This window comes from Rousettus aegyptiacus, unplaced genomic scaffold (genome assembly GCF_014176215.1).
Source record: "Rousettus aegyptiacus isolate mRouAeg1 unplaced genomic scaffold, mRouAeg1.p scaffold_m13_p_15, whole genome shotgun sequence".
NCBI lineage: Eukaryota > Metazoa > Chordata > Mammalia > Chiroptera > Pteropodidae > Rousettus > Rousettus aegyptiacus.
In genome coordinates this window covers 48,777,363-48,802,285 of record NW_023416290.1, presented here as the reverse complement: position 1 = coordinate 48,802,285, position 24,923 = coordinate 48,777,363, and the positions used below count along the sequence as shown (strand labels likewise).

Sequence of the window (24,923 nt, the reverse complement as noted above, 5' to 3'; positions counted from 1 at the left end):
AAGTTGAGGATAGAAGGAGGAAATGTAACGGGAGACAGAGCTAAGCAAAAGAAATCTGGTAAAAAAAAAAGGGGGGGGAGGGGGACACTTGGGTGTAATGTCTGAAATACTGGAGTTGGACTGTTCATCATGGTAACCCAGTTGCAGCTTTGCCACAAACTCCCTGTGTGGCCTTAGGTCCCCCATTGCTCTACTCTGAAATTCAAATATCACACTTATAAAATAAGAAAGCCACAAATCTCTTCGGTCCTTTCCAGTAACTGTTCTCTGTAAAGGGGACACTTAGGAGAGTTTAATCTGTGCTCATTTTAAGTATTAAGGGGCTGCAGTGCAGTCGACCCACGTAGACAAAAAAATGAGGTTAATAAGGTTTCCCTCTGAGAGTGAGCATTACTAGTCAGAGGCTGGGTATGCAGAGCTGTCTGAGGGATGGGATGGGGCTTCTAGGCCAGCAAGACTGCAGCAGTCACCAGTTTTCAATGTGTTAACATGTCTGAAGAACAAAAAAAAGTGTCAATTAGGGGAGTGCGGGGTATTCTCTAACCTTGGAGAGGAGAGGCCAGACTCAAAAGCTAGCTGGACCCTTTACACATGGCCTAGAAGGACCTTCCCCCTCAGGGCTTCCCTCGCAGTGGAGAGAATGGCCTCAGTGCAAGATGGACATTATGGCTGACGAGCTCTCAGTATTTTTAGAAGAGTGTAGGACAATGGCGGAGTCTTCAAAGCTGGCTTCGAACCCAACTGCCATTTACTAGCTCCATGAATAGTACTACAGGAAACAAGTTGTTAAACCAGGATCTCCACTTTCCCACCCGCAAAATGGGATTGATGATAATAGGAAATATCCCTACAAATTTCTCGGAGCATTAAGTTCATATGAGTAAAGCACTTAGAACAGGGGCTGTTATTATAATTACACTGGCAAAGCCATCTCCGGCTATCACACACGCCTCAGTCCTAACGATATGAAATATTTGTCTCCCTTCCTTCTGATGCCACTTTCAACAAGCAACCTACCCCTTCCCACATGTGTTTGCTTACAGAGGAAAACCATGCCAATCACAGAGATTCTGAGAAATCCCCATTGCAGAGCCTGCGATACCTTATGTCAGACTGATAAATTATTTCGAATTGTTTACTTGCCCACGGAGGCCAAAGATACAGCTGTGATGAAAATGGAGGATTTTGCATCTGTCTAGGGGCAGATCTGTTTCGATTTCTAAATCATCACATGGGCATTCTGCTGCCTATCTCCAGCTAAGTGTGATGGGTTGGAACGCGGATGCTCAGGCTCTGGTCTCCCGGAAGAATGAATGCCACGCCTGAGTCCTCAGTCGCTCAAGCAGAGGAAAGTCTCCGCCGTTTTTCCCACCCAGCAGCGGTATCGCCTGTATGGGCTCCCAATCTGATCCTGCGCACAGCGGCTGCCGTCCCTGTTGTGAGCGCCTTCACGTGAAAGAATAAAGAGCTTTTGGAAAATTGGTAGGTTAAAAATATAGAAAAGAAGGACGCTGCCAGCAGAAGCATTAAACCACAGGGTTTCCACTGACCTGTCAGCAGTGACTTTTCCTCCTCTTCCTCAAAAAAAAAAAAAAAAACCAAAACAAAACAAAACAAAAAACTTCAAATATTTTCATCTCATTCTGTGACCCTGCCTGGAACACCAGCCACCCTTTAGGGATTTGTCCGAGTTTTTAAACATTCTCAAATAAAGGTGAGTCATTCGAGAAGGGTTAGAGAACTTTCAATGATGATACACATCAGCGGAAATGTGTTCAATATTTCTTTCCTCCTGACACCTTGCTGGATTGGGTTTACCTTTAGGAATTCGCAGATTTGTGAGTTGTTTTTTGGAGAGAGGAGAGAAAAAGGTGGAAAGGGGAGGTAAAGGAGAACACAAAATACTTGGAGAGGCCCAGGAGATCTGCTTGGGGGAGCGGGGAGAACTTGAGAGGCTCAAGGACCAGGAGGCCTCTGGGAGGTTGAGCTGTGACATAGGGTAGGTATGTCGGCATTTCCGGATTGACCTCAGAAGGTAACCAATAAGGATAAAACATTGTTTCCCTAGAAAAATGCAGCTTAGGCTCCAAAGAAGCAACTTGTAAAGGAACTTTTGAGATACAATCCATTGCTACTGAGTTCTTAAATGGTGGACTCCCTAGCATAAATCTTGGGAAGAAAGCCCGAGGAACTATTTGAGGGAAAAAAAAAGAGAGGTGAGAGGCATTGAGCATATAATGTGTTAGAGCTGGAAGAACGCTTGTCCCTGGGGGCAAGACAGTGACCTGCTGAAACCCCCCGCCAGCAGAGACGCCTTTCCAGAGACCTGGCGGAAAGATATCCTGCAGTTAGAGAGGAAGTTTGGGACACTTGGGTTATGCTGACGTTTCATTCTGGGTTCTTGGGACAGCCTTCCCCTCTCCACGCTCGGAGAAGTCTGGGCCTCCGTCTGAGTCTACCTGAGAGTCCGTGTGGCGAGGAGTGACAGGTAAGAGCTCAGCAGGAGACGCCAAGCCTCGGTTTGAGGAAGCCAGGAGGAGGAGACCTGGATCTAGAAACCAGTAGGGGTTAGGACCGAGGGACAATTCAACGGAGGCTGTGGCAGGGAAAGGAGGCTCAGGCGCATCCAGCGCGGGGACCGAGGCGAGACACACAGACCCAGCAAAGGTGCGGCGCGGGGGCCCGCGAGGAAGGAAGCGTCGAGAGGAGAGGGCCGGGGCGGTGCGGGGAGAAGGCGCTGGGGAAGCTGTCCCTGCGGCGACGTGCGCCGGGGGAGGGAAGGGGAGGGTCCGAGCCCGCGGGCGGCGTGTGACCGCCGAGGCAGCCGCGGCTGGAACAGGTGAGCGGCGCGTCCCCGCCCTTCCTCTTCCCGGAGACCGTGCCTCCCGCCGGCGCTCCGCGGCTCCCCTGGGTTTGGGGTTTTGCAACCGGCAGCTGGCTTTTTCCCTCCCCTCCCCTGTTTCTGTCTCTCCTTCTTCTTTTAGGTTGCTCCACCCCGCCCAGGATCGGGCGAGGAGGGGGGACCCGCCGGGCTGCGGCTGCCAAGGCGCGCCCGGCGCGTCTGCGAACTCCCGGAGCGGCGTCCCGCGTGCCGCCTGCTCCCCGCGGGGCGCGCTCTCGCCGGGCCCCCGGGCCCCGCGCCCTCCCCGCGCAGCCCTTCCTCACTTTTCCCCCCTTTTGCAATCACATGGCATTTTAAGAATGCCGGAAAGATGGCGGTAGCGGCGGCGGCGGCGGCGGCGGCGGGGCCGGCGGGCGTGGGAGGCGGCCGCGCGCAGCGCAGCGGGCTGCTGGAAGTTTTGGTGCGGGATCGCTGGCACAAAGTTCTGGTGAACTTGAGCGAGGACGCCCTGGTTCTGAGCAGCGAGGAGGGCGCTGCGGCGTACAACGGCGTCGGCAGCGCCACGAATGGCTCGTTCTGCAGGGGCGCCGGGCACTCGGGCGCGGGCGGCGCGCAGCCCCCCGACTCGCCGGCCGGGGTCCGCACCGCCTTCACGGACCTGCCCGAGCAGGTGCCCGAGTCCATCTCCAACCAGAAGCGCGGCGTCAAGGTGCTGAAGCAGGAGCTGGGCGGGCTGGGCATCAGCATCAAGGGGGGCAAGGAGAACAAGATGCCCATCCTCATAAGCAAGATCTTCAAGGGGCTGGCGGCGGACCAGACCCAAGCCCTGTACGTGGGCGACGCCATCCTGTCGGTGAACGGAGCCGACCTGCGGGACGCCACCCACGACGAGGCGGTGCAGGCGCTGAAGCGCGCTGGCAAGGAAGTGCTGCTGGAAGGTAAGGGGTTAACGCCGCGCGGGGCGCCGGGGGCGCCCGCACTCTCACCCACGTGCTGGCTGTCACACCCCGGGGGGCCGGGGAGTCGGGGACGGCACGGAGTTCTGACAACTTTTACCCACCTAGGGGCAACTTGTCCCCACCCTGGAGTCGTTCCAGGCTTTGACGTCCCGCAGAGGTGTGTGAAAAGGCCAGGCCGGCAGGGTTTCTTGACCTCCTACTGCGTGCCGAGCACCGGGTCGCACGCTTAGTACACCTTTGATCGCTGGATAATCCAAGCGTAGTGGAGGGGCTGGGAAGTGGACCTGGCAAGGAAGCGTAGACACAGAGCCACCGTCCACGTTAGGAAGTGAGCTCACGGAGGAATCGCAACTCTGATAGTTTTCTGCTTGGGCACAATTTCTTCCTCAAAAGCCTGAGGCAACCCTGCCCAGAGGGTTGAATCATAAAGGGGCCAGAGCGGTGGCGGAGATCGAACGCTACAACTCCCACCACCCTTCTCCACTTCGCTGCTTTCAAACTGGAAACCGTGGCTGTGCCTGCGGAGTTGTGCCAAGGGCTGGGAAGTGCACATTGCAGCTTTATGCAAAAGTTCACTTCTGCTGCCAGGGGTTGGGCCGGTCAGTCTGGATTCCAGGTTGCTCTGGGTGCAGGGCTGGCGAAGTGGCTTTTGTGCCTGCGCTTTCTGGGGATTTTTGTTTTGTTTTGTTTTTCCGGAGGGGCGTGGAAACAATTTTGCATTCGTAAACAGTTCCCCCGGGCCTGCGAGGCATCTTAGAAATGACTCTCTTGAGGTGAGAGGTCGTCAATCTCCTAATTACTGAATGTGGATAGAACAGGTAGTGCGCTTTGGTACCCGTGTGGCGGCATGCTCTGGAGGACGGCCAGGAGGAAGCCGGTAGTACGTTTTCTTTGCCCACCACAGCTGCGTTCCTCACTTGATCTCTGTCTCTCTGCCACTTGGCTGATGCTTTGTACATACCTCTGTCAGCACTAATACTGTGTCATTTTAAAATCTATTTTCCCAGCTTCCCACCAACTGTAGATTGAATTGTCCGGGGTCTTTTATTTGATTACTGGCTGTCTTCCTTGAGCTTAAGTGATCAATGACTTGCTTGCTGAATGAATGAATAAATGAACCCGTAGCCATTGAAAATTATGCTCTACTGAGACCTTTGTAAACGGGTGGTAAATTGAAGTCCTAAATTAAGGACGTAAGTCGATTTCCTGTTCACCGATTGTGGTGCTGGTGTGTGAAACTGAGAAAGTTCAATGTTGGGAAACCAACTTCCTTAACTGCAGCAGCAAATGCTACTCTCTGCCCACCTCCTGGCCTAAAATGCAGAGGGATTTTCTCCCTTTTATTTATCCAGATGATTTGCGATGTCTTCATATTTAATTGCTACCTTGGATCCAGAAAGTGGCAGGCTGTTTACTTTGGCTTGATGATTAACATAAGTAAACAGAAAAAAAGTTTTCTTGTCTCCAGTGTGTGTTGGTTTGTGTGACAAGGGGCAGGTGGGATCTGGGACAAGTTAGTTTGGACTATAAACTGCTGGACACCTGCTCAGCTTGCAATATTTACCATAAAACATCAAGGGAGAAAAGGCAGGTCGTTTTTACCTCAGGCGCTGCCCTTCATTACGTCCCTTTTTTTCTTCTTCTTGGTTTCATTTTAATGAATAATGACTTAGCAAAGAGGTAAACAAAATCTCACCCAAAAAGAGGAAGAAAAGGCGACTCTCTGCAGTTGAAAAGGAACGTAACAAAACGAAACAAAAATCAACCGGTCATATGACATTAGTGATGCAGCAACTGCAAAGTGACTTTTATAAAAACCTCAAACGTGACATTTTACAGCACGTTGTCATGTGTTGCAAGCAGCATCTCTGGGGAAGACCTCTGGGCCTTCTAGACAAGAACCACCTGGGCTCAGGGCAGCAGTCTTATTTCTAGGCTGAGTTTTCAGAAATTGACTGCTATTAAGGGCAGCAAGTAGAGGCCCCATTCAAGAGTGTCTCTATTCTCAGGCAAAATAATTGGTTTTAGATGTGGTGACCGTGGTCCTATACCATCAAATCAAGCAGCAGACATCCTCTCTTTTGTAGCTCGGCCTAGTACAGAAATTCCCAGCTGAAGGGGTTTATTAGAACCACTAAAAGGCTTTTTAAGACCCATACCTACTTACTCATATTGTGAAATGCCATCTTTATTCCAAAATTTCTATGTAGGAAAGGCTTTGCGGGTATAATCTCATTAAACGAGAGGGCTAAGGGAGATGTTTTAAAGATGTATTTATATAGAAAATACACTGTTTTTTATTTAGATTGCTTTTTTTCCCCCCCAATTTGTTTGTTTTTTGGTGGGGAGCTGCTGGAGATTCGTGTAGTCCCTCAATCGCTGCCAATACGGCACCCCATTACGTACATATGCGCCGCCTAGTGGAGAGTCACGACGTCTACTTGTGGAATACTGAAACGAAACGCTCAATAGCAAATGCCAATGCCTGCCTTTTGGCCTGAGCCCCCGTGTCTCCTGAAAAATGGGAATGAAGACACTGGCTGGGCCTACTTGCTTACTTAACAAGGCTGCTGTATGGAAGAGCATTCTGAGACTAAAAGAGAGGGAAAAAAACCCCCATGTATCAAATCCTGCTCTGATTAGTTGTTTTTACAATTCAAATGAAATAAATAGGAAATTGCCTCTTCTGAGGGATAATCCTTCCCTTTTTCTTTACTAGAGTTTCTATTTTCAAATTTTCATTCAACTTTAATTTGTCCTCTAACACTGTAGTACTAGGAGGAGATCATTCCCGTGGGGAAAGAGAGCCATTATAATAGCTAACATCTCCTGAGCACGTCATGCGCGCCAGGCTTTACTCGGATTGGTTCATGTTACACTTCTAGTAACTCCGTGAGGCTCCTGCTATTGTTCATTTTACTGATGAAGAATCTAAAATTTACAGACAGTAGTTTATTTGCTTAGATCAACATAGCTAAGAGGCTTTCGGGTCTGTCCGACTTAAAAGCTCATACCTGTGACCTCTAGGTGAGGCTGATGATACTCTGAGCTTCTAGGTGGGACTGTGTGCTTGAGTAAGGAGAAGCGTCATCAGTTATTGAGCTCAAGGTGTCCTTCCCCACTTCTTAAAGATGCTGAAGTGCTTGGGACAACCCTGAGTCGGAAGCAGAAATGGTGTGGACTACTCAAAAGAGAGAGACAGGAAGGAGACTGGAGCCTTAACACCCTCATGCACCAAGTGTCTGGCTATTAAGAGAGAGCTGCTGTGGTGTATCAGGGCCTCCATAGTTGACCACATTGCCAGCAAGGAGACTAAACTGTAATTCAATCTTGAAATAGTGAGTAAACTGTGCTAGTTAAGTCAGCATTAGACTAAATATTCAACAAAGTGAATATCAAAAAATCTTCACACTCCAAACTCATTTTTCATTTTAGGGAGCGGGTGCAGGGACCCTGCATGCAGCCCTGCAGACATTGAACCCCATAACTCCGGGGTCACCATTCCCATAAACCACAGTATGACCTGCACCCTCTGAAACTGGCCAGGGCATACCTTTATAAACAGCTTTGGCAGCTCTGGGTGGAGGAGGGAGGAGTTTTTTGCCCTTAGATTAAAAGTAAACTGGTATTTTGAAAAATGTCAACCCGTTTCTAACTGAAACTACAACAAAATTAGTTTCTCCATAACTTTGTCAAGATCAAGGAGGGCAGAATGTTCGGGAAGACTCATATTAGGGCGTGGACGTGTTTGTGTGAGGGGGTGGGGGGTGAGGGTGGACAGAATCATCCCTGGGTCCAAAAGGACTCCTTTGACCTGAGCTAGAAAAAGTAGAAAGTCAGAGACAATTGCTGACATTAACCCCGGCCACCAAATCTCCCTCAGTACTGCTCCCACGAATGCTTGGCTGTTGAGATGATGGAACATGTCACTTTAACAGTCACTTCCTCTGGTGATGGAAGCGAGGAAGGATGGCAGGGAAGGGACCTAGGTTGCGAAGGAGGGGCAATGATCTTGCTGGCATTAAATCTCAGGACTGGATGAAAATTTGAACTTTAAAGAATTTTACTTTATTTAGGATAAACAGATTCTTAAGAATACCAAGAACTCTGGAATCAGGGTCTTGAAAACTTGCATTATTAATTATCTTCTAACTACCAGTTACTCTTTTTACAAGATGCTTTATCTCTTTGGGCCTCAATTTTCTTCATTGGGAAACTAGGGAGCTGCGTTAAGCCATCTCTCAACCTTATTTTCTCTCGAATCCTGTCAAATCAGACCCAGCACACTTTCAAGAACTGACTTTTCCAATACTCCTTTAGTATGATAAAACGAATTTCAAACATCATATAACCTAGCTCTAATTTAAATTAAAAAATAAATGTGATGCCCTATTATTATTATCACTGTTATATTATTAACATTAACATGACGGAGACATGAAGTAAATTACTTTTTTTAAAAGCTTCAGTGGATAAATGTTCCAGCGGTCATAATGAGGGAGGCAGATGCCGGAACCCTGTGTGTAAAATCACCATCGGCGCACAGCTACAGAGGAAGATGGGTAGGAGGGTGTGCTGTCGTTTGGGATCTGGCAAAGTCTCGCACTGCGAAGGACGGCCTCGGATGTTACAAGAGGTCTGCAACTCCTGGCTCCTACCGCTGAATGCTAGTGGCTTGTCACTGCCGCTCCCCTTGACCTCTAAAATGTCTCCATGAATTTCTGCACTGCTATGCTGAGGGGTGTCTTGACTCTCCACCCTCTTGAGAACCAGTAGCTAAGCAAGAACGGTAATTCAACTTAACCACCGAATAATGCCTAGCCTCTTGCAAGCTTTTAACACATGTAATAATAACTAACACTTACCTAATACTTACATTTGGCCAAATGCTGTTCTAAGTACTTTACATGGACTAGATCATGGATTCTCACAATAACCCAGTACTATTAATATGTCCGTTTCCCAAATGAGAAAACTGAGGCCCAGATTGGTTAAGTCACTTGCCAAAGGCACACAGTGAAGACGTGCAGAGGCTGAGAACCAAGCACGGGCCGTATAGCCTTTGATCCTCATAAACAGCCTTATGTAAAGTAAATAGACTAGGGATACCTATCCTCAGTTCGTTGATCAGGAAAGTGAAGCTCCAAAAGGTGGAATGAATGATTTGTCCTAAGTGAGTCTTCTACTGTCTTGTCTGAAATATTAGTTTGCTACTGCTGTTAAAACAAATCACAGCAGTCTTCCCTTACCTGTGGTTTCTCTTTCCTTGGTTTCAGTTACCTACAGTCAGCCGTGGTCTGAAAATATTCAATGGCAAATTCCAGAAATAACACGTCATGAGTTTTAAATTGCGCGCTGTTCTGAGTAACATAAATGGCACCTAGTAACGTCAGGATTTACAAGTCATAAAGCACTTTCACAATTGTGGTCTCATTTGTTGCTCTGGTAACCCCATGAAGGTTATTATCACCTTCATTATAATCATCATCACTTTCATCATTATCATCATCATCATCATCATCATCCCTATTTTATAGGGGATAAAGAAACTCAGTGCTCATAGAAATTATGACCTAATTGTGGTCAGCTCACGATGTCTGCTCCGTCTGGCCTGGACGGGGACGTGAATTATCCTTTTGTCCAGCCTCTCCACACTATAGATGCTCCCCAAGTTGTCAGATTGTCTGTCATGGTATCACAATGTTTGTGGTCAAGTCACCCTTATTTTACTTAATGATGCCCCAGAAGCACAAGAATAGAGATGAAGGCAATGCAGACATGCCAAAGGGAAGCTGTCAGGTGCTTCCTTTAAGTGAAAAGGTGAAAGTTCTTGACAATAAGGAAAGAAACAAAATTGTATGCCGAGGTGGCTGAGATCTCGGGTAAGAACGAATCTTCTGTCCGTGAAATTGTGAAGGAAAAAGAAATCCGTGACGTTTTCCTGTCACACCTCGAATTGCAAAGGTTGCCTCCATAGTGCAAGATAAATGCTTAGTTACGATGGACAAGGAATTATATTTGTGGGTGGAAGACATGACTTCATCGTGGCTTCCTGCCTCTCCTTCTGACACGGTAGCCTAACGCTACATCACTATGCCGCTAGGGCAACGGCTAGGGTGCTGTGGCTGTAACTTGGTGGGGCCAGGCGGGCAGAACGTGACCTTCAGACCTTGCCGAGGGGCAAGAGTGAGGTTGGCAAGGCTCTAGTGAAATGACTCGGCCCCCTGTACACCCCCGTCCCCAGCAGCCCTGGTACCCTGCCACTTGACCCTGAATTATACTTAGGAGAGCCGTTCTGGGCAAGGCTTAGGTTTATAAAGTGGCTTCACTTGCATTATGATTTTTGTCACAAGGTCCACCCTCTGTGAATGTTTCGACTGGTGTTATGATCCAATTTTGTATAGGAGGAAATAAAAGTACCGGAGATTAGGTGACCTGTCTGAGGTTACCTGGTAAATGAGGGCCCTGGTCAGGTTATCTAATACCCCATCCAGCTCTTCCTTCTGCATATTATGCAAACTCAAGACATTGTGCAGTGGACAGAAAGAGGTCTGAGAGGTATCAGGCATGGCCTCCAATTTCAGGGAGCTTATAGTAATTAATGAGGTAGGGCTTTTGTGGCTGATCGTGATGTACTCAGTAATACAAATAGTGTGATTTTTACCCCAGCGTATATAGCATAGTACCTAGCTCATATTAGGCTGTTAAAATGTGATAGAAAGGAAAAAAAAAATAGAAAGAAGGAGGAAAGAAGAGAGGGAGGGAGTAAAGGAGGGGAAAAGGGAAGAAAGGGAAGGGAGGAAGGAAGGGAGGGAGAAGGGACAGAGGGAGGCAAAGAATTAGGGGGTTTAGTGACCTTTTTTATGACTTCCCTCCTCAGCCACTCATGCTGTTGGACCATGGTGATAAGCATTCGACACCAGTAATGACATACTACCTTGCTCTGTAAGGACGAGAAATAAAGAAGTGACTTTATAGACCTAGGAAGCACCAGTCTTGAAAGACGTTTGACAAAAGAGGAGCCAGGTGTGATTTTGAAAGTTATCGGAAAATGTAATTATCCTTTTAATGTCATATTTATAATCTTTCCTTTGCCCTCCTGTGGCTCAGGGACCTACAAGTCTAAATATGTAAGAACACCTTCTACCTGAGGACATGAGAGCTGTCTGCTTAGAAGTTTTAATTGTTCCTCTTTTAAGCTGATGTACAACCCGAGCCTTCAGACCCTATCCCTTAAGTGAAGCTGATGGGAACCGTCCTTCGATGCCTTATTTCTGCTGTGGTGGGTGATGCTTTTCACGTTCAGCGGTGCATTTTTGCAGTCGCCCCATGGAGTATGTATTAAAAATAACTCACTGCACGGGGCTTCGCACTGGTGAAAAGCATCTCGCTACCAGTGGTCTGTTTGGTGAAAGGGAAATTATTCTCTGGCAGCCAGTGGCCTACTAAGAATTCTATTTTAAATGATGCATTTCCAAGCAGTTAATGTTAAAGAAAAGCCAGAATTTCCCCCTGCATTTATACCAAGTGTTTTATACACCAAACCTCATTACCCACTTCACTGGCTTTGATCTATAATAAGGCTTGCCTTCAGCTCTGGCCTGCAGAGTGAGACTTAAGAGAAAATACGTAATCCACACCACGAAGTAAATGTACTAACAGACCCGTGGAAATGAGCCCCACTCCCAAAGTGCGATAGACAAAACGGAAAAATTCATGATTAGGAGTGATTATGATGGAAATTAAAATAATGACCCCATACTTTTAGCTCAGTACTTTTCGAGACTACTTTTCCTCCCTGTGGTTTGAAGCTTCATTCTTAGTGTGGATAAAAGTGTGAAACCCATCTAAACTTTGACTGGTTGCTAAGTATTATTGCAATTGACACATTCAGTTTATTTTGCATTGCTGTTCAGAGTGCCTTTGTTTCTTCCCATCGCAAGTATTTTTCTCAAAGTGGTACCGTGCAGTGGGGTAGAGAGTGCCCAAGGCCCTGCTCTCTACCCTACTCCATGCTTTTAAGCACATGCTTTTCACCAATGTGCTTAAATTCTTGTTCTGCCTCTTTTTATCTGTGTGATCTTGTGCGAGTTCTTTAATTTCAAGCCTCAGTTTCTTAATCGGTAGGTTCATCATGAGGAGTAAAGTGTTTGTGTATGTAAAGCGGTTAGCTCACTTCCTGGAACCTAGTCAAGCACTAAATAATTACTAACTATATAATACGTCGCGTCTCATGCTTAGCTAAGTATTAGTTTTAGAGAGAGGGTTCAGTCATATAAGATCAATGAAGGGTTCAATCAGATGTTATAGGGAGTCATTTGGGGGCACACGGAATGGTTTGAGATTTGCCACTTTAGGGAACCCAGTGATGTTAGCTGATGGCCCACGAAAATTCATTTGCTGTGTAGGGGGCTGAACTATGATCTTCCAAGGGTGTATTTCACTGATGATTTCTACCGGCATCAGATGTTTTCCATCAACCAAACCAAAGTGTAGGCTGCTGCAGTTTTTGGTGGGCAAGTGTGAACTATGTCTTAAAATACTGATCTGCAGGAACATACAGAAAAGTGTTTTATAAAGGGAAAGCCGTCCAGTAAGGACGTAACCTACACAGCAAAATTCAAAATTCTTTGAAACATTTTCTACTGATTATGGGAATGTGGAGCTCTTACTAGCCAAAAGATGTCCACATGTTTCTTTTATTAAAAATGAAAAATATTTACATAACTGTTATGAAGCCAGCATTAGTTTATCTTGTTCAGTATTGTATTTCATGGAATCCAAGGGATCATCCAGTGGAAGATATATCATTGTTTATGTACCCATTAAGAAAGAAAACTATTTTTAAGATGAGGAGTCTAACAGGATATTTGCTTAGTGTTGGGACACCAAAGGTCTGTCCCTTCTCTGTAGAGATAAATAAAAAATAAACCCATCACAAGGAAAGGGAGAACAAAAGAACTCACAGGTCTCAAATTTGGTATGTAGGGGGAAGAAAAAATAAATTCTCTGAGATTCTGAATTGTCAGTGTCGGTGTGAATTTAAAAAAATAATTAGGCAGATAATCTGAAGTGGTCTCAGGTTAGGAAGGCCCGGATGAATGATAGAAGCAGGTGTAGAGACTCTCTCTGCAAGAACTTGGCTTCCATCCAGGCCTCCAGCGATTTCAAGACACATTCCTCAAATCACAGGAGATAAAATATGAAAAAAAAGGGCAGTTCGAATTGACGAGATACAGTATAAAATAGTTACACTGGCAGTTATTAAAACAATTTTTCTTCTAATGTTTGTAAGGTCAGACCTTGTTGGTACATTGAAGCAAAAATCTTTAGAGGAATGAGATAAAATTCCTGTTCTTCTAAAATAGAACACTCCAGAGAGGAGGCAGGTGTTCCTTAATAAATCACATTTACATAAATTACAAATCAATTTTATTATAAAATAATAGTAATAGTCAATTATCAGGGAGTAAATGCTGTATCAGAACTTAGGGAAAATCCGAAGGTACTAAGGATACGTGAAGTGGAAAGAATGGTGCGCAGAAGATGTGACTTAACACAGTAGGGCTACGCAAGCAAAGTGAAATCTAAAACATAGGCAGTTATTTGGCTATTCCAGGCCCTGCATTTCAGCTGCTTTCATCTGAAACATCTTTTCATTGGCAATGAGAATCAAAGTTAATGTCCTCTGTTGACTACTTCATTTTTAGAATGAGCTTAAATCAAAGTAATGTATGCCTTCAGCATTCCTTTGGCTACCCCTCCCCATACCGTCTCTCCTGTTTCCCAGAATATTAGAATATATATTCTAACATTGAAATGTGTGTTTATTTTAATGTTAAAATATATACTAATGGCAGTCTAGGCATATTTATAATATTAAATATACATCTAACAGTTATTTATAGTTAAGTATTAGAATATATTCTAATATTCTAAATAATCTGCCTACACCGATGTCTCGATATATAAATTTTAGCCACTATTGACCAAATAAGCTTGCATTTATAAAATTATGATTATGTCAATAATCATAATTTTATAAATGCAAGCTTCCAGCCAAGTAGTATTCTATGACTAGGTTTCCTGCAGTTACAAACAGCTTCTTTTTTTTTTCATTTGCTTAGTTTTCTTATACCTATCTCAATTTTGTTTTCAAAATGCAGTTCTAGATTTATCAGATTTCTAGCATATTTTTTTCAAATGCTCATACATAAATAATCCACCCATTCCACTAGTTTTTTTTTTTTTTCTGGAGTTCTGCCACTCTGGACTGGTTCTGTCTTGGCCTGGTGCATGGCCATCTTCTCTAGGGTGTCCTTGGCTTTCTCTCGTGTCTGTTTCCTTATATCCACTGTCACCTTCACTTTTGGTTTACTCCCTAGTTTTGCTGGAGCACATTCTTTAGTAGCTTACTCAGAAAGAATATTTGGAAGGTACATGTGTGAAAAGATCTATTCTCTCACTGGATTGATACTTAGGATATAATAGTCTATGGTAGCTGTCATTTTCCCTCAACAATTCTCGGAGTTACTAGTGAGAAGTATTATGCCATTCTTCTTCTTCTGTATGTGTGACCTGTTTCTTCTTTCTGGAAACTTTTAATTACTTCTTTTCAATCATTTAGTCTTAGTTATATAGTGATTTGCCTCCACATGGAGCTTTTGTTAATCAAGTTTCTAAGCACTTGATGAGTACCAATTGGCTCAAGTCATGGTTCTCAAATCGTGTGCCAAGGTGCCATAGGGTGCCCCAGTAAACTCTCAAGCATGCCTTGGAATATTTTTAAATTTCATGAAAAACATAGCAACATCTGTTCAACACCAGGGAAACCATTAACTCAAGTTTCAGTATTAGATTGCTACATTCCTTCAATGACATTAATATCTTTTGCAAAGCTGGATTTTTTGCAGTTATTGTGATTTTTAAAAGGTACCACAGGAAAACCAACGTGGAACAGGAAATGAGGGTGGCAGTATCCGCTAAGATTCAAAGATTTGAGATGTTGTACAGTGTTCAGCAGATGTTTGTATGATATGAAGATATGCTATGTTTGGTCTTAAGTATTTAGTAAACTGAATTGGTAGGTATTTGGGGAGCCTAGGAGTGTCATGAAAAAATAACTGAGATGTTAAGGGTGCCATTTACTGAGTATGTTGGGACCTGTGGTCTGAAGACACTTATACTCAAGTTCTGGAACATTTACTTGTATTATTTCTTTGACAATTCCTCTCCTCCCTTTTCTTTGCTGTGTGTGGAAATCCTTTAGGTTGGCTGTTGGATAATCTGTATTGACACTAATAAACTGATTTTTTTTGTTTGTTTTCTTAGTTTTTCTCTAATTGTCCTCTTTTTGTTTTTGTTCTTTTTCATGGAGAATTACTAAATTTTTATCTACGATTCTCATATTGATTTTTTTTCATTTCATCTGCCTTATTTTCAGGTTCCAAGAATGTTGTCTTGTTCTCACTGTTCATTTATTTACAGTATCCTCTTGTTTTTTGGACACAATATCTTTACTGATCTCTCTGAACATTATGTTTCTTAAAGATTTTTTTTTGCACAATATTGACTCAAATGTCTCTAAGTTTCTTTACTCTCTACTTCATTTTTCAGTGTGTTATGCTTATCTGGTAGTTTCATCTATTTTGAGATTTATTCCATTTTTGTGTTCCCCTATAGGCAAAACCTGAGATGAGGATCTCAGTGTGAGAAGTTTATTCGGGATATAATCCTAGGAAACACTGGTAATGGAGTGGGAACGTGAGGTGGTAAAGGCAATGATTGCCCTCATTGTGAGCTGCTTAAGTCACTCGAGCTTAGCTTATCCCAGCTGAGGGGTGAGGAAGTGAGTAAGACTTATTCCCCAGTTCCTCATCCATCATTTCATTGAGGGCTACCGGTGGGGGCATTGACTCTCTGGTACTTCTGGCTGGCATCTCTATGAGGGTCATGACTACCCTGCTGCCAAAAAGATACCCTCAGGCAGACGGCTGCAGGTCTTCACTGTAAGCAGCTTTCTGCGTGCAGTGTTGACCTTGGAGGAGATATAACATGCTCACTTAGCTTCATGAGAATCTTGTTTCCTAATTTTGAAGTGATTCCTAATTTAAATCATGGTAGATGATGTACTGTGCTCAGGCCAACATGTTTTCATCCCAAATCTTTTGTAAAGGCTGGTTCAGACATTATCAAGATTGAGTATGTTATCTTTGGGAAGCCTTGAAGAGCAAAATTTTGGCAACCTATACCTGATTTTTAAATTACTTCAATGTGTGGTTAGCAGAGAGTCTTAGGGATCCAGTTAGTTGATGGCACAGTTCCTATTGGTAGGTTATGCACAAATTAGAGTAATTGAACTGAAGGGGAATGTTGAGTTCTCAGCCTCAGTGCTATTGACATTTTGGACTAGATAATTCTTTGTTGTGTGTGTGTGTGTGTGTGTGTGTGTGTGTGTGTGTGTGTGTGTGTGTGTGTTGGGGGGTATCTGTCTTTTATAATGTAGGATGTTTAACAGCATCTCTGGTCTCTACCTGCTAGATGCAAGAAGCATACTCTCTCCCTAGTTGTAATAACCAAAGATGTCTTCAAACATTGCCAGGTGTCCCCTGGAGGACAAAATTGTTCCCAGTTGGGGGGCAGTGGTATAGCACTGGTTCTCACATTTGGCCCTGCATTAAACATACTTGGGAGGCTTTAGAAACCGTCAAGACGATTCCTCCCCCAAAGATACCAGTTTTATTTAGACAGGGATCTGTTCTGGTCATTGGCTGGTTCACAGGTTCCTCAGGTGATTCTAATGTACAATTAGGGCTGAGAACCACTGGCCAAAAATATCTGCTCATCGACTGTAAAGTAGTGAAACCGCTGGAGTCTAGGACAACCAGGAGTGGTGGGGCCTTGGTGAGCTGGAGTGATCAGATCTCCTCTGCGGTGGGCAGCTGAAGTTCTTGCTGCCATGTAGAAGGGATCTCTTTTCTGTTTCACGTAGAGTCTGGATTCCGTGGGTCAGTTTTCCTTTTTTGTGCTTTGGAGCCCACGGAAGACATTAACAGCATAGCTCTCTTTTGATAACGCTATTCCTGCTATGGCAACAAAGAAACTATGGAGTCACAGAGTGACAGTGATTAAAGTGTGTTGGTTATTATTATGATATATTTGTCTTCCTGCTCTAGACTACATAATGCTAAGAGAAGGGTCAGGTCTTGTCCATATTACAAATATCAGCGAATTGAACAGAATTGACCCATTGCAATTGTCTGTTGGTCATTAGCCCTAACACAGCAGGATTTGTACGAAAGTAAGGAACGAGAGGTTTTGGTTGGTGAGATTTACTGACTACAAAATAATATACATGGCGTTGAGTCAACAACTACTCAAAAATGTCCCTAGGTGATAGGTCTTTATTTTGTCAATCCCTGGTTGAAAGATGGCTTAAATTAAGAAAGCCAGACATGCTATTCTGATCCTTCTAATACTTGGAAAATAGAGTTTCAAAATGAATTTACTGGGTTTCAAATATTTTAAACACCTTAAAATTTTTATATGGGTACATTTAATTTAAATGCTGACTTGTGTCCCAGAATTATCATTTCTCACTTTGCTGGAAAATGTACTCCCCCAAAATTTATCTTTGCCTCAATAGTTATTAAATGACAGCAGACCATGTTCCCAGTATGGTATGCTTATTAATCTGTATTAATTAGGGAAAAAAAATGAATATAACTTTATAACTGTTCCAAGTGCTGAATAAATTGTGTATCCTTTGAAAATGCCCATAAGGCCTGGAAGAATTATCTGAAAGAAGAAACTTTTTAAGGACTGCATCTCAGACAGTGATTTGCAAAATTCCATTCTCAGCTACTTAATATTTTTAGGTGTGTTTATATTTGTACATTTGCGTGCGTGTAATATAAAATATGCGCGCAAAATGTGCTTTGGGAAAAATCGAAAGCTTTTTACCTAATATAGCTGTAGAGACAGGACATACATGGAAAACGCACCTGACACAATGTGACAGCTTTGCTAAATGAGTGTTACAGGTAGGACGTGCTACGCATGTAATGAGGGAGGGATTCTGCGAGCTGGGGCCAGTGAGGAGCGCTTCTGCAGCACAAGGGCCTACACTGGACACGACGTAATTCATTCTCGCCATGCAGAGCAGCTGTAACCTGTGTCCTCACCAGTCCTTTTCCACCCAGGTGGCACAGTTAGACTCCTGGGGACAGGTCCAGGTCCCTGGAGCCTCTCGCTTCACACGCTCTTCCTGTCAGTTTCCATATCCAGAGCTGCTCTATTGATTTTTTGACTCTCATCTCCAGTCTTTCTAACACGTTTACAGATTTGGCCCCTTGTTATAATTTGATCGCCTCCCCTCTGAGCTACTGGACGTTCTAGCCTTGCAGTACCTCAGAATATGACATCTGGAATGGGGTCGTCACAAATGTAATTAGCTAAGGTGAGGTCAGACTGGAGTGGGGTGAGTCTCTGATTCCAGTGAGACTTGGATCCTCACGAAAAGGGAAAATTTGGATACAGACACTCACAGAGAGAATACAGTGTGAATGGAGATCCGACGATGCTTCTCCAAGCCGAGAGCTCTAATGAATCGCCAGCCAACCACCAGAGGCTGGAGAGAGGCACAGAACTGAGTCGCCCTCACAGCCCTCAGAAGGAACCCACCCTGCTGACCACTCGATTTCTGGCCTCCAGAGCTGTGAGACGATAAGCGTCTGTTGTCTGAGCCGCTCAGCAGCGTGTGCTGCTTTGTTGTGGCAGCTTTAACAGACTGATACACCTCCTATGGGAGGCTTTAGAATACACTTCATTGAAATTTGGCAAGGAGTTTAAGGAGGAAGTGTATCGTAAGTGAATTCTAGCACATTTTTTTCTCTCTTTGTCGAATGTCTAATGACATTCTTTGTCTTTAGTAAGTGTTCAAATCAATTCATTACCTCCAGGTGTGTGAGTTAGCACCTGGGAGGGCTGGGCAGGGGCAGAGGTTGTTGCAGGTTGGTCTGTGTTCATGTGAGAGGCTGGGCCCAGCTCTCTGTTACGGTACCTGTGGCACTGCTAAATTTTACTTTCGTGTGTGTTAGCCTCGCCATGAGCACTGTTCCTTGGGAGCAATTTCTCTACTTTCTAGATAAGTCAGAGCCTGGCTATCCATGCTACTGAAATCATTAATGTAGTTCCCCACATGTAGGGTTGCTGGATAAAATAGAGTTATTTGATACAAATAATTTTTCAAAGTATGTCCCAAATATTGCATGGGGCATACGTATGCTGAAAAATATGTCGTTTATTTGAAAGTCAGATTCAACTGGGCATCCTGTGTTTTTATTTGCTAAAGCTGGCAACTCTATTTACTTGGCTTTCGAACCTGTAGCCTGCAGCTAGCCGGTGACAAAACCTCGAGTCACTAGAGATGGACTGATCACAGGGTGGGTCACTGGAAAATGGCTTTGTAAAGATGAACATAGATGAGGAAGCTGCCCAGAGGGCGTGGCTGGGGCCTTTCTGGGGCCCTGCTCAGCAGAAGATAAGAGCAGCAGATGAAGGGTAGGAGTCCTTCTCCAAAGCCTGCTCCTCATCCCCAGTTTTAGAGGGACCAGCGTTTGGAGCAGCAATTGAGGAATAGGGGTGACAGGAAAGGAATAAGATGACCTTAAATCTAGTATCAGCACTGATGGAATTACTAATAAAAATTAGTATTACCAATGTGACCTGAAGTAGTTACCATCTGAAAATGAAAGAATTGGCATCTTGATGCTGTAGTTGTAAGACTGATTAACAAGATTGCTATTAATAACAGCTCCCTCTTAATATCTTTACCCTGCTTTCTTTCTAGAAGTCATAGTACATATTTATTATATTCTCTAATATACACATATGTGCATATACTAAATATTGTTTATTGGTTTCTTGTCTGTTTTCCTCTGTTTAAGGCTATATTTCCAATGCCTATAGGATTACCTGGAACTTAATGGGCACTCAATAAATACTAGCTGAATGAGTAAACGAATGAATGAATACCTTTCTTTAAGTAACCTGAGGACTTACAGAAGACCCTCTAGTTAGTCAACTTGAAAGAAAGGCCTCACACTCAGCTTTCTATGTGAGGTCTGAAGAATTTCTGCTGTTGTGAATTACCTTAGGCTGGTGGGGGCAGAGAGCAGTGGTGGAAGAAGTTTAGAGGGGGAAAGACCCTTTTCTATAAAACTTCCAGCATTCTCTTCCAACTTATTGGGTGGGGTCAGGCTTCAGGACGTTGCAGAGTCTAAAGAACTTCTCAAAGGCTCTATAGTTTCTTGCTAACTGGTAATGAAGTTGGCCTCCTTCATACTGAATTCCCCAGCCGTTTGCTCATCCCTCCAATTTGATTCATGAAGGGGATCGAAGAAACATTGGGAAGAAAGCTTCATTTCCTGGATCTTACCCTATTATTGTCATAAAAAAAAGTATCGTGCTTGACCTATATTAAAAATAAGTCGAAGCATACATTTATCATTGAGAAAGATACTGCGAGCTAGTCACACTTACAAAAGTTCTTTCGTGTGCTTCAAATAAATATACGAAGATGAAAAAAGCTAATAAATTTTTCTGTTCTTTGGCAGTAGCATTAAAATTCAGATTAAATCTTTGATTGTTAATGTGTTCTAGAATCTTGTAAATAGGATTTTTTTTTTTTAAATCACCTTAGAAAAATCCGTATTTGACTAGTTAGAACAATGTGGGGTTTGAAGTTCAACATGCCGTTTGCAGTTGCATAACTCCTTGGACCTGAACCATCCAAATCTTCATAATTCCAGTTATCAGAAGCTCAGGACTCTGGAAGGAAAAGTGTTTTTGAACTGGAGTCCGTCCCTTGAGTGGAACACTTGGTAGATTATATGCTGATAGATTGCATTTGAAAACAGCATTTCTTCACGGGCAGCCCGCGTCCTCTCTCTTAGGTCTCGACTCGCCTTATCTTTTTAGCAGCAGGATTAGAAGGGGTTGCTGCAATTGCTGTGGAAAAAGTTACCAGGAGGTTATCATATTTAATGTTTTAGAAAACTTCCTTTTGAAGATGATAACAGTATTTCTTAATCACTGTGCCTTTGGGCAAGCACAGGTGTGTTGCATACCGTTAAATCACTCTATCCTCAGGACATAATGTTGTTCATTGAAAGTATTTGGCTCTCATTCCTCCTCTTTTGCCTTGCACTCCCTCATTATGCCAAAGGAGGCACATTTCCCAGACTTACTGTCCACACCCAGCAAGGTAGTAGTTCAGAAATCTTGAGAGTGATTTTTTTTTAACTCATTTCACCCCAGTTGCGTCTCCAAGCTCCTGTTGCATGTTTCATATTCAATTCCAGTCTACAAATATTGTATATTTTCTATGTTCTGAGCATTACAGCATTTTCCAGAAATAGAAGCATATTAACAAAGCACCAGTCCTCAAGGTGGGGGAAGACCTATAGAGCGGCCATTCTCTTTTCCTCCATTAGAATTCGCCTTTGAGTCAACGAGAACCATGGCGTAATGGGTAGTTCAATCCTAGTAATAAAGAGTGGGTTGGAATTGTATTTTAGTCCATTCTGGTTTCATACAAAGTATGAGCTTTGAAAGGCATGTGATGGAGAAGCAGAGGACTTCTCGGTGTGCATCAGTTAAGAAACATGTTGTAAAACCAGCTATCTTTTAATTTTAACTGGAGTGTAAAACCTTAGGTCATTGGTCTGCAATCAAACCTACTACAATTTTAGCCTCAACCTACTTTTCTTCTCCCTACGTGAACACTATGCTTTAGGTATATTCTATTTCTTACCTCCTGAAAATACTGTATGATATAGAACCTGCCATGGTACTTGGCTAATAGCAGGCAATCAGTAAGGATTTGGAGAATGAATGAATGAATGGTTATGAATGAATGTATTTCCTTTTGCATGCTATTTTTACTACTGTTCTTCACAGCATTCTATGCCAAACATATTCCAATTCCAAATTCCTGAGAGAGAGGGAATCTGACTGCTGTGAGTTGGGTCAGGTGTCTCTTCTTTGTCCAGATAGCTGTGTCCAGGAAATCAGAACAGATGGCCTGGTGCTCCTTCATCAAAGTTCTGAGCACACTCTCTGGGAAGGGTGTCATGAGTGTGACCTGCCCTACCTCCGAGTAGCTTAAGAGTTTGTTGAAAGACTGTAGGGGTTCAAGTATCTGGAAAGGACAGTAGGGAACACAGAGTTTGCTGTTTTTTATTCTTTACCCTTGAAGTTGGACAGAGATTGAAGAAGTGGCCAGAATTGAAAAGAGTTACGAAGGAAGTGGTATTTTCAGGGGAAAGCCAGGCTTCCGTCAAGGCAAGTAGGAGGAGGAAGGAGGGTTTGAAAAAAGATTAAAGATAAGGAGAAAGAATTTTTTAAATAAGTACACATAATTCATTTTACTTTATGCTTTAATTATGGATATCGACATCATTTTTTTTCTCATCTCATTGTGAGTGGATAGTCATGTATTGAACACCGAAGACCAAGTCTATGTGTGTAACATTACTTTTATTGTAAATGATGCATTCCAGTTCCAAACAGTATTGTTATAAATTTAAGGAAAGTAACCCACTTGTAGGTTGGGATTTACCCATAATTGTTGAATGACTCAGTGAAAAGTGAGTGAGTAAATGAATTAGTGAAAACAGATAAACTTAGAGTGAGAAATCAGTGTATTTAGAAAACTATCAGCTTTACGTAATGTGCTTTCATGAGAAACATTTGCTACTCTTGAGTAGTCTGCTGCCAGAACTTGTTTCCAAAATTAACCCAGAATACGTGCCCTAAGTTAGATAGGCACATTTGCAAAAGTTTTTAGGCTTACATACAATAGCATATTATAGAACTATGGATTAGATAGACCTATTAAGAGGAAGTGTTTCCTCTTTTAAACTTCCCATGAAGTGTTCTTGCTGTAAAGATCTGTATAAGAAGAGCTAACTAGAAATCCAAGGGAAACTTGTTATCTTAGTTCTTCTGAGTGAAAAGCAAAAGGTAAATATCATGGTCGAATGGAAAAGTAAATTAGATTTTAAATTTTTATGTGTTCCCCAGTTTGAGGTGTTCAGACTTCACTCAACTGTACAGTTATAATTGACAAGACCCTTTAAAATATGACATAGCCACTTGATGGTCGAGCCTTTTAATACAGCTGTTGGGTGAATACTTTTACATTATTGGATGACTTGGTTGTATAACATTTGTTCTGCTTATAGCATAACATTTTATGTATATGGTTAAGCATAAATATATATTTACTTATTTATAATTTAAATTATCATTACTTCCTTTGACCCTGAGGCATCCTCGAGTATACATTCATTTAGAGGAGATAATATTATAGTCAGCATTCTCTATTTTATTTTGTAGAGGATCTAAAAATAGTTAAATGTAAAGTGAATTGCTAACCAATGAATCTTGTTTTCCAATTGATTTTAACTTTTAATGAATAGAAAATCTCCAGTAAACTGTAAATGTTTAGGGGATGGTTTCAAGGATTTGAGCATCTCCTGGTTTCATAGGCTGAATTGTGTCTCTAGACCTAGGTTATTATGTTGAAGTCCTAACCCCCAGTACTTCAAAAGGTGACCTTATCTGGAAATTGAGTTATTACAGATGTAATGAGTTAAGAGGAGATCATACCGAGGTAGGCTGAGCCTATAATCCAGTATCACTGGTATCTTTATACAAAGGGGAAATCTGAATGTGTAGCCATGAATTGAAGGAAGACCATGTAAGAGACATAGGAAGAAGTCAGTTACCTGCCAGAGAGAAGGCCCAGAACATATCCTTCCCTCATAGCCCCTCAACGGGAACCAACCATGCTGGCACCTTGAATTTGGCTTCCGGTCTCCAGAACCGAGAGACCATACATTTTTGTTGCTGAAGCCTCCCAGTTCGCGATGCTTTGTTATGGCAGCTCTAGCTACCTGATACACCTGGCTATGTAATCACATCAGCAGTGGTGGCTGTACAGGGTGCCATGGTGTGCCTCCCTCCCTAGAGGCTGACTTTCATTTTGGAAATTTCCATTCACCCCAGCTTCTGGTATATTCCTTCCTCTTCTTGTTAACATCAGACATTTATAATGCCCAATGAAGCTGAGTTGTGATATAATAACTGTCTAGAAGGGGCTATTGTATAGTCCGAAATTCCTGAATAAGAGTGAATCTGTTCCTTGTCTTGTGAAATTTTAAAAAAGAAAGAGCTCATGAATGTGTGGATACAGTAGAGTCCTAGTAGAGAAGCCGATTTTTGCTTTTGCTCTATACTCGGTGGCCTGGGGGCACCTGAGGCTCAGTCTTTTTATTCACCAAATAGAAGATATTCTGTATGTTTTTGTGACTTTGTGAATATAAATTTAAAAACTATGTTACGTAAGACAAAGTAAGCATACATGTCACGATAACACTAACTCGCTTTTTCCCACTTTCATCTTATCCAGATGAACAGACTGTTGGTTAAAATAAATTGCAAAGTACAGAACGCCTTATAATGAAAAGCACAGTCTCCTGCCTCAGCCACCCCCACCCTCCTCAATCCCCAGCTCAATTCTCAGAGGAAACCACTCCAGCAGTTTCCATATTTAGCTCTTTTAGTGGTCACCGCCCTGACTTTAGTAATATGCGTTAAGCTACATTTCCTTGATGGTCCACTCTAGGCATTATCTCTTCACTCCTTACTACTTACTAGATTAGAATCACTGATTCAGCAGACCTTCCTGATGCCTGTAGGTCAACTGGCTTCTCTAGGCATCTCACTTTCTATGGATCTAATTTGAGAAAAGAGTTTTGGCTTCAGTCAAAGGGAGACAGAGGTTTGATCATTTCCACAGGGCATAAATAGCACAAGACAATGAGAAAACGTTTGGTTTAATTACCTAAGTGCAAATTGGGCCAAAGTGGTTTTGTTTTTACTCTTTCCTATTTTTCTGTCCATGCATGTTTATTGTAAATGAAACACAATAAAACAAAAACTGAACTTAAAATATTGTATGTTCTTTTTATAAAAAGAAAAACTATCCTGTTAGCCCATAACTTTAAAAAATAATAAGAAATACTTAACAGATAAGATGCTTTCTTCTTTGATCT

At 43.0% G+C, this 24,923-nt stretch overlaps 1 protein-coding gene across 1 annotated transcript in view; it reads left to right on the top strand.

The window, feature by feature from the left end:
• Window positions 1–2,830: 2,830 nt before the first annotated feature.
• Window positions 2,831–24,923, top strand: part of SNTB1 (syntrophin beta 1) — a 192,501-nt gene continuing 170,408 nt past the window's right edge. Inside the window, exon 1 of the mRNA XM_016156574.2 lies at window positions 2,831–3,780. Coding sequence (XP_016012060.2) covers window positions 3,213–3,780 — 568 coding nt within the window. The 5' untranslated portion in view covers window positions 2,831–3,212. The remainder of the gene's footprint in view (window positions 3,781–24,923) is intronic.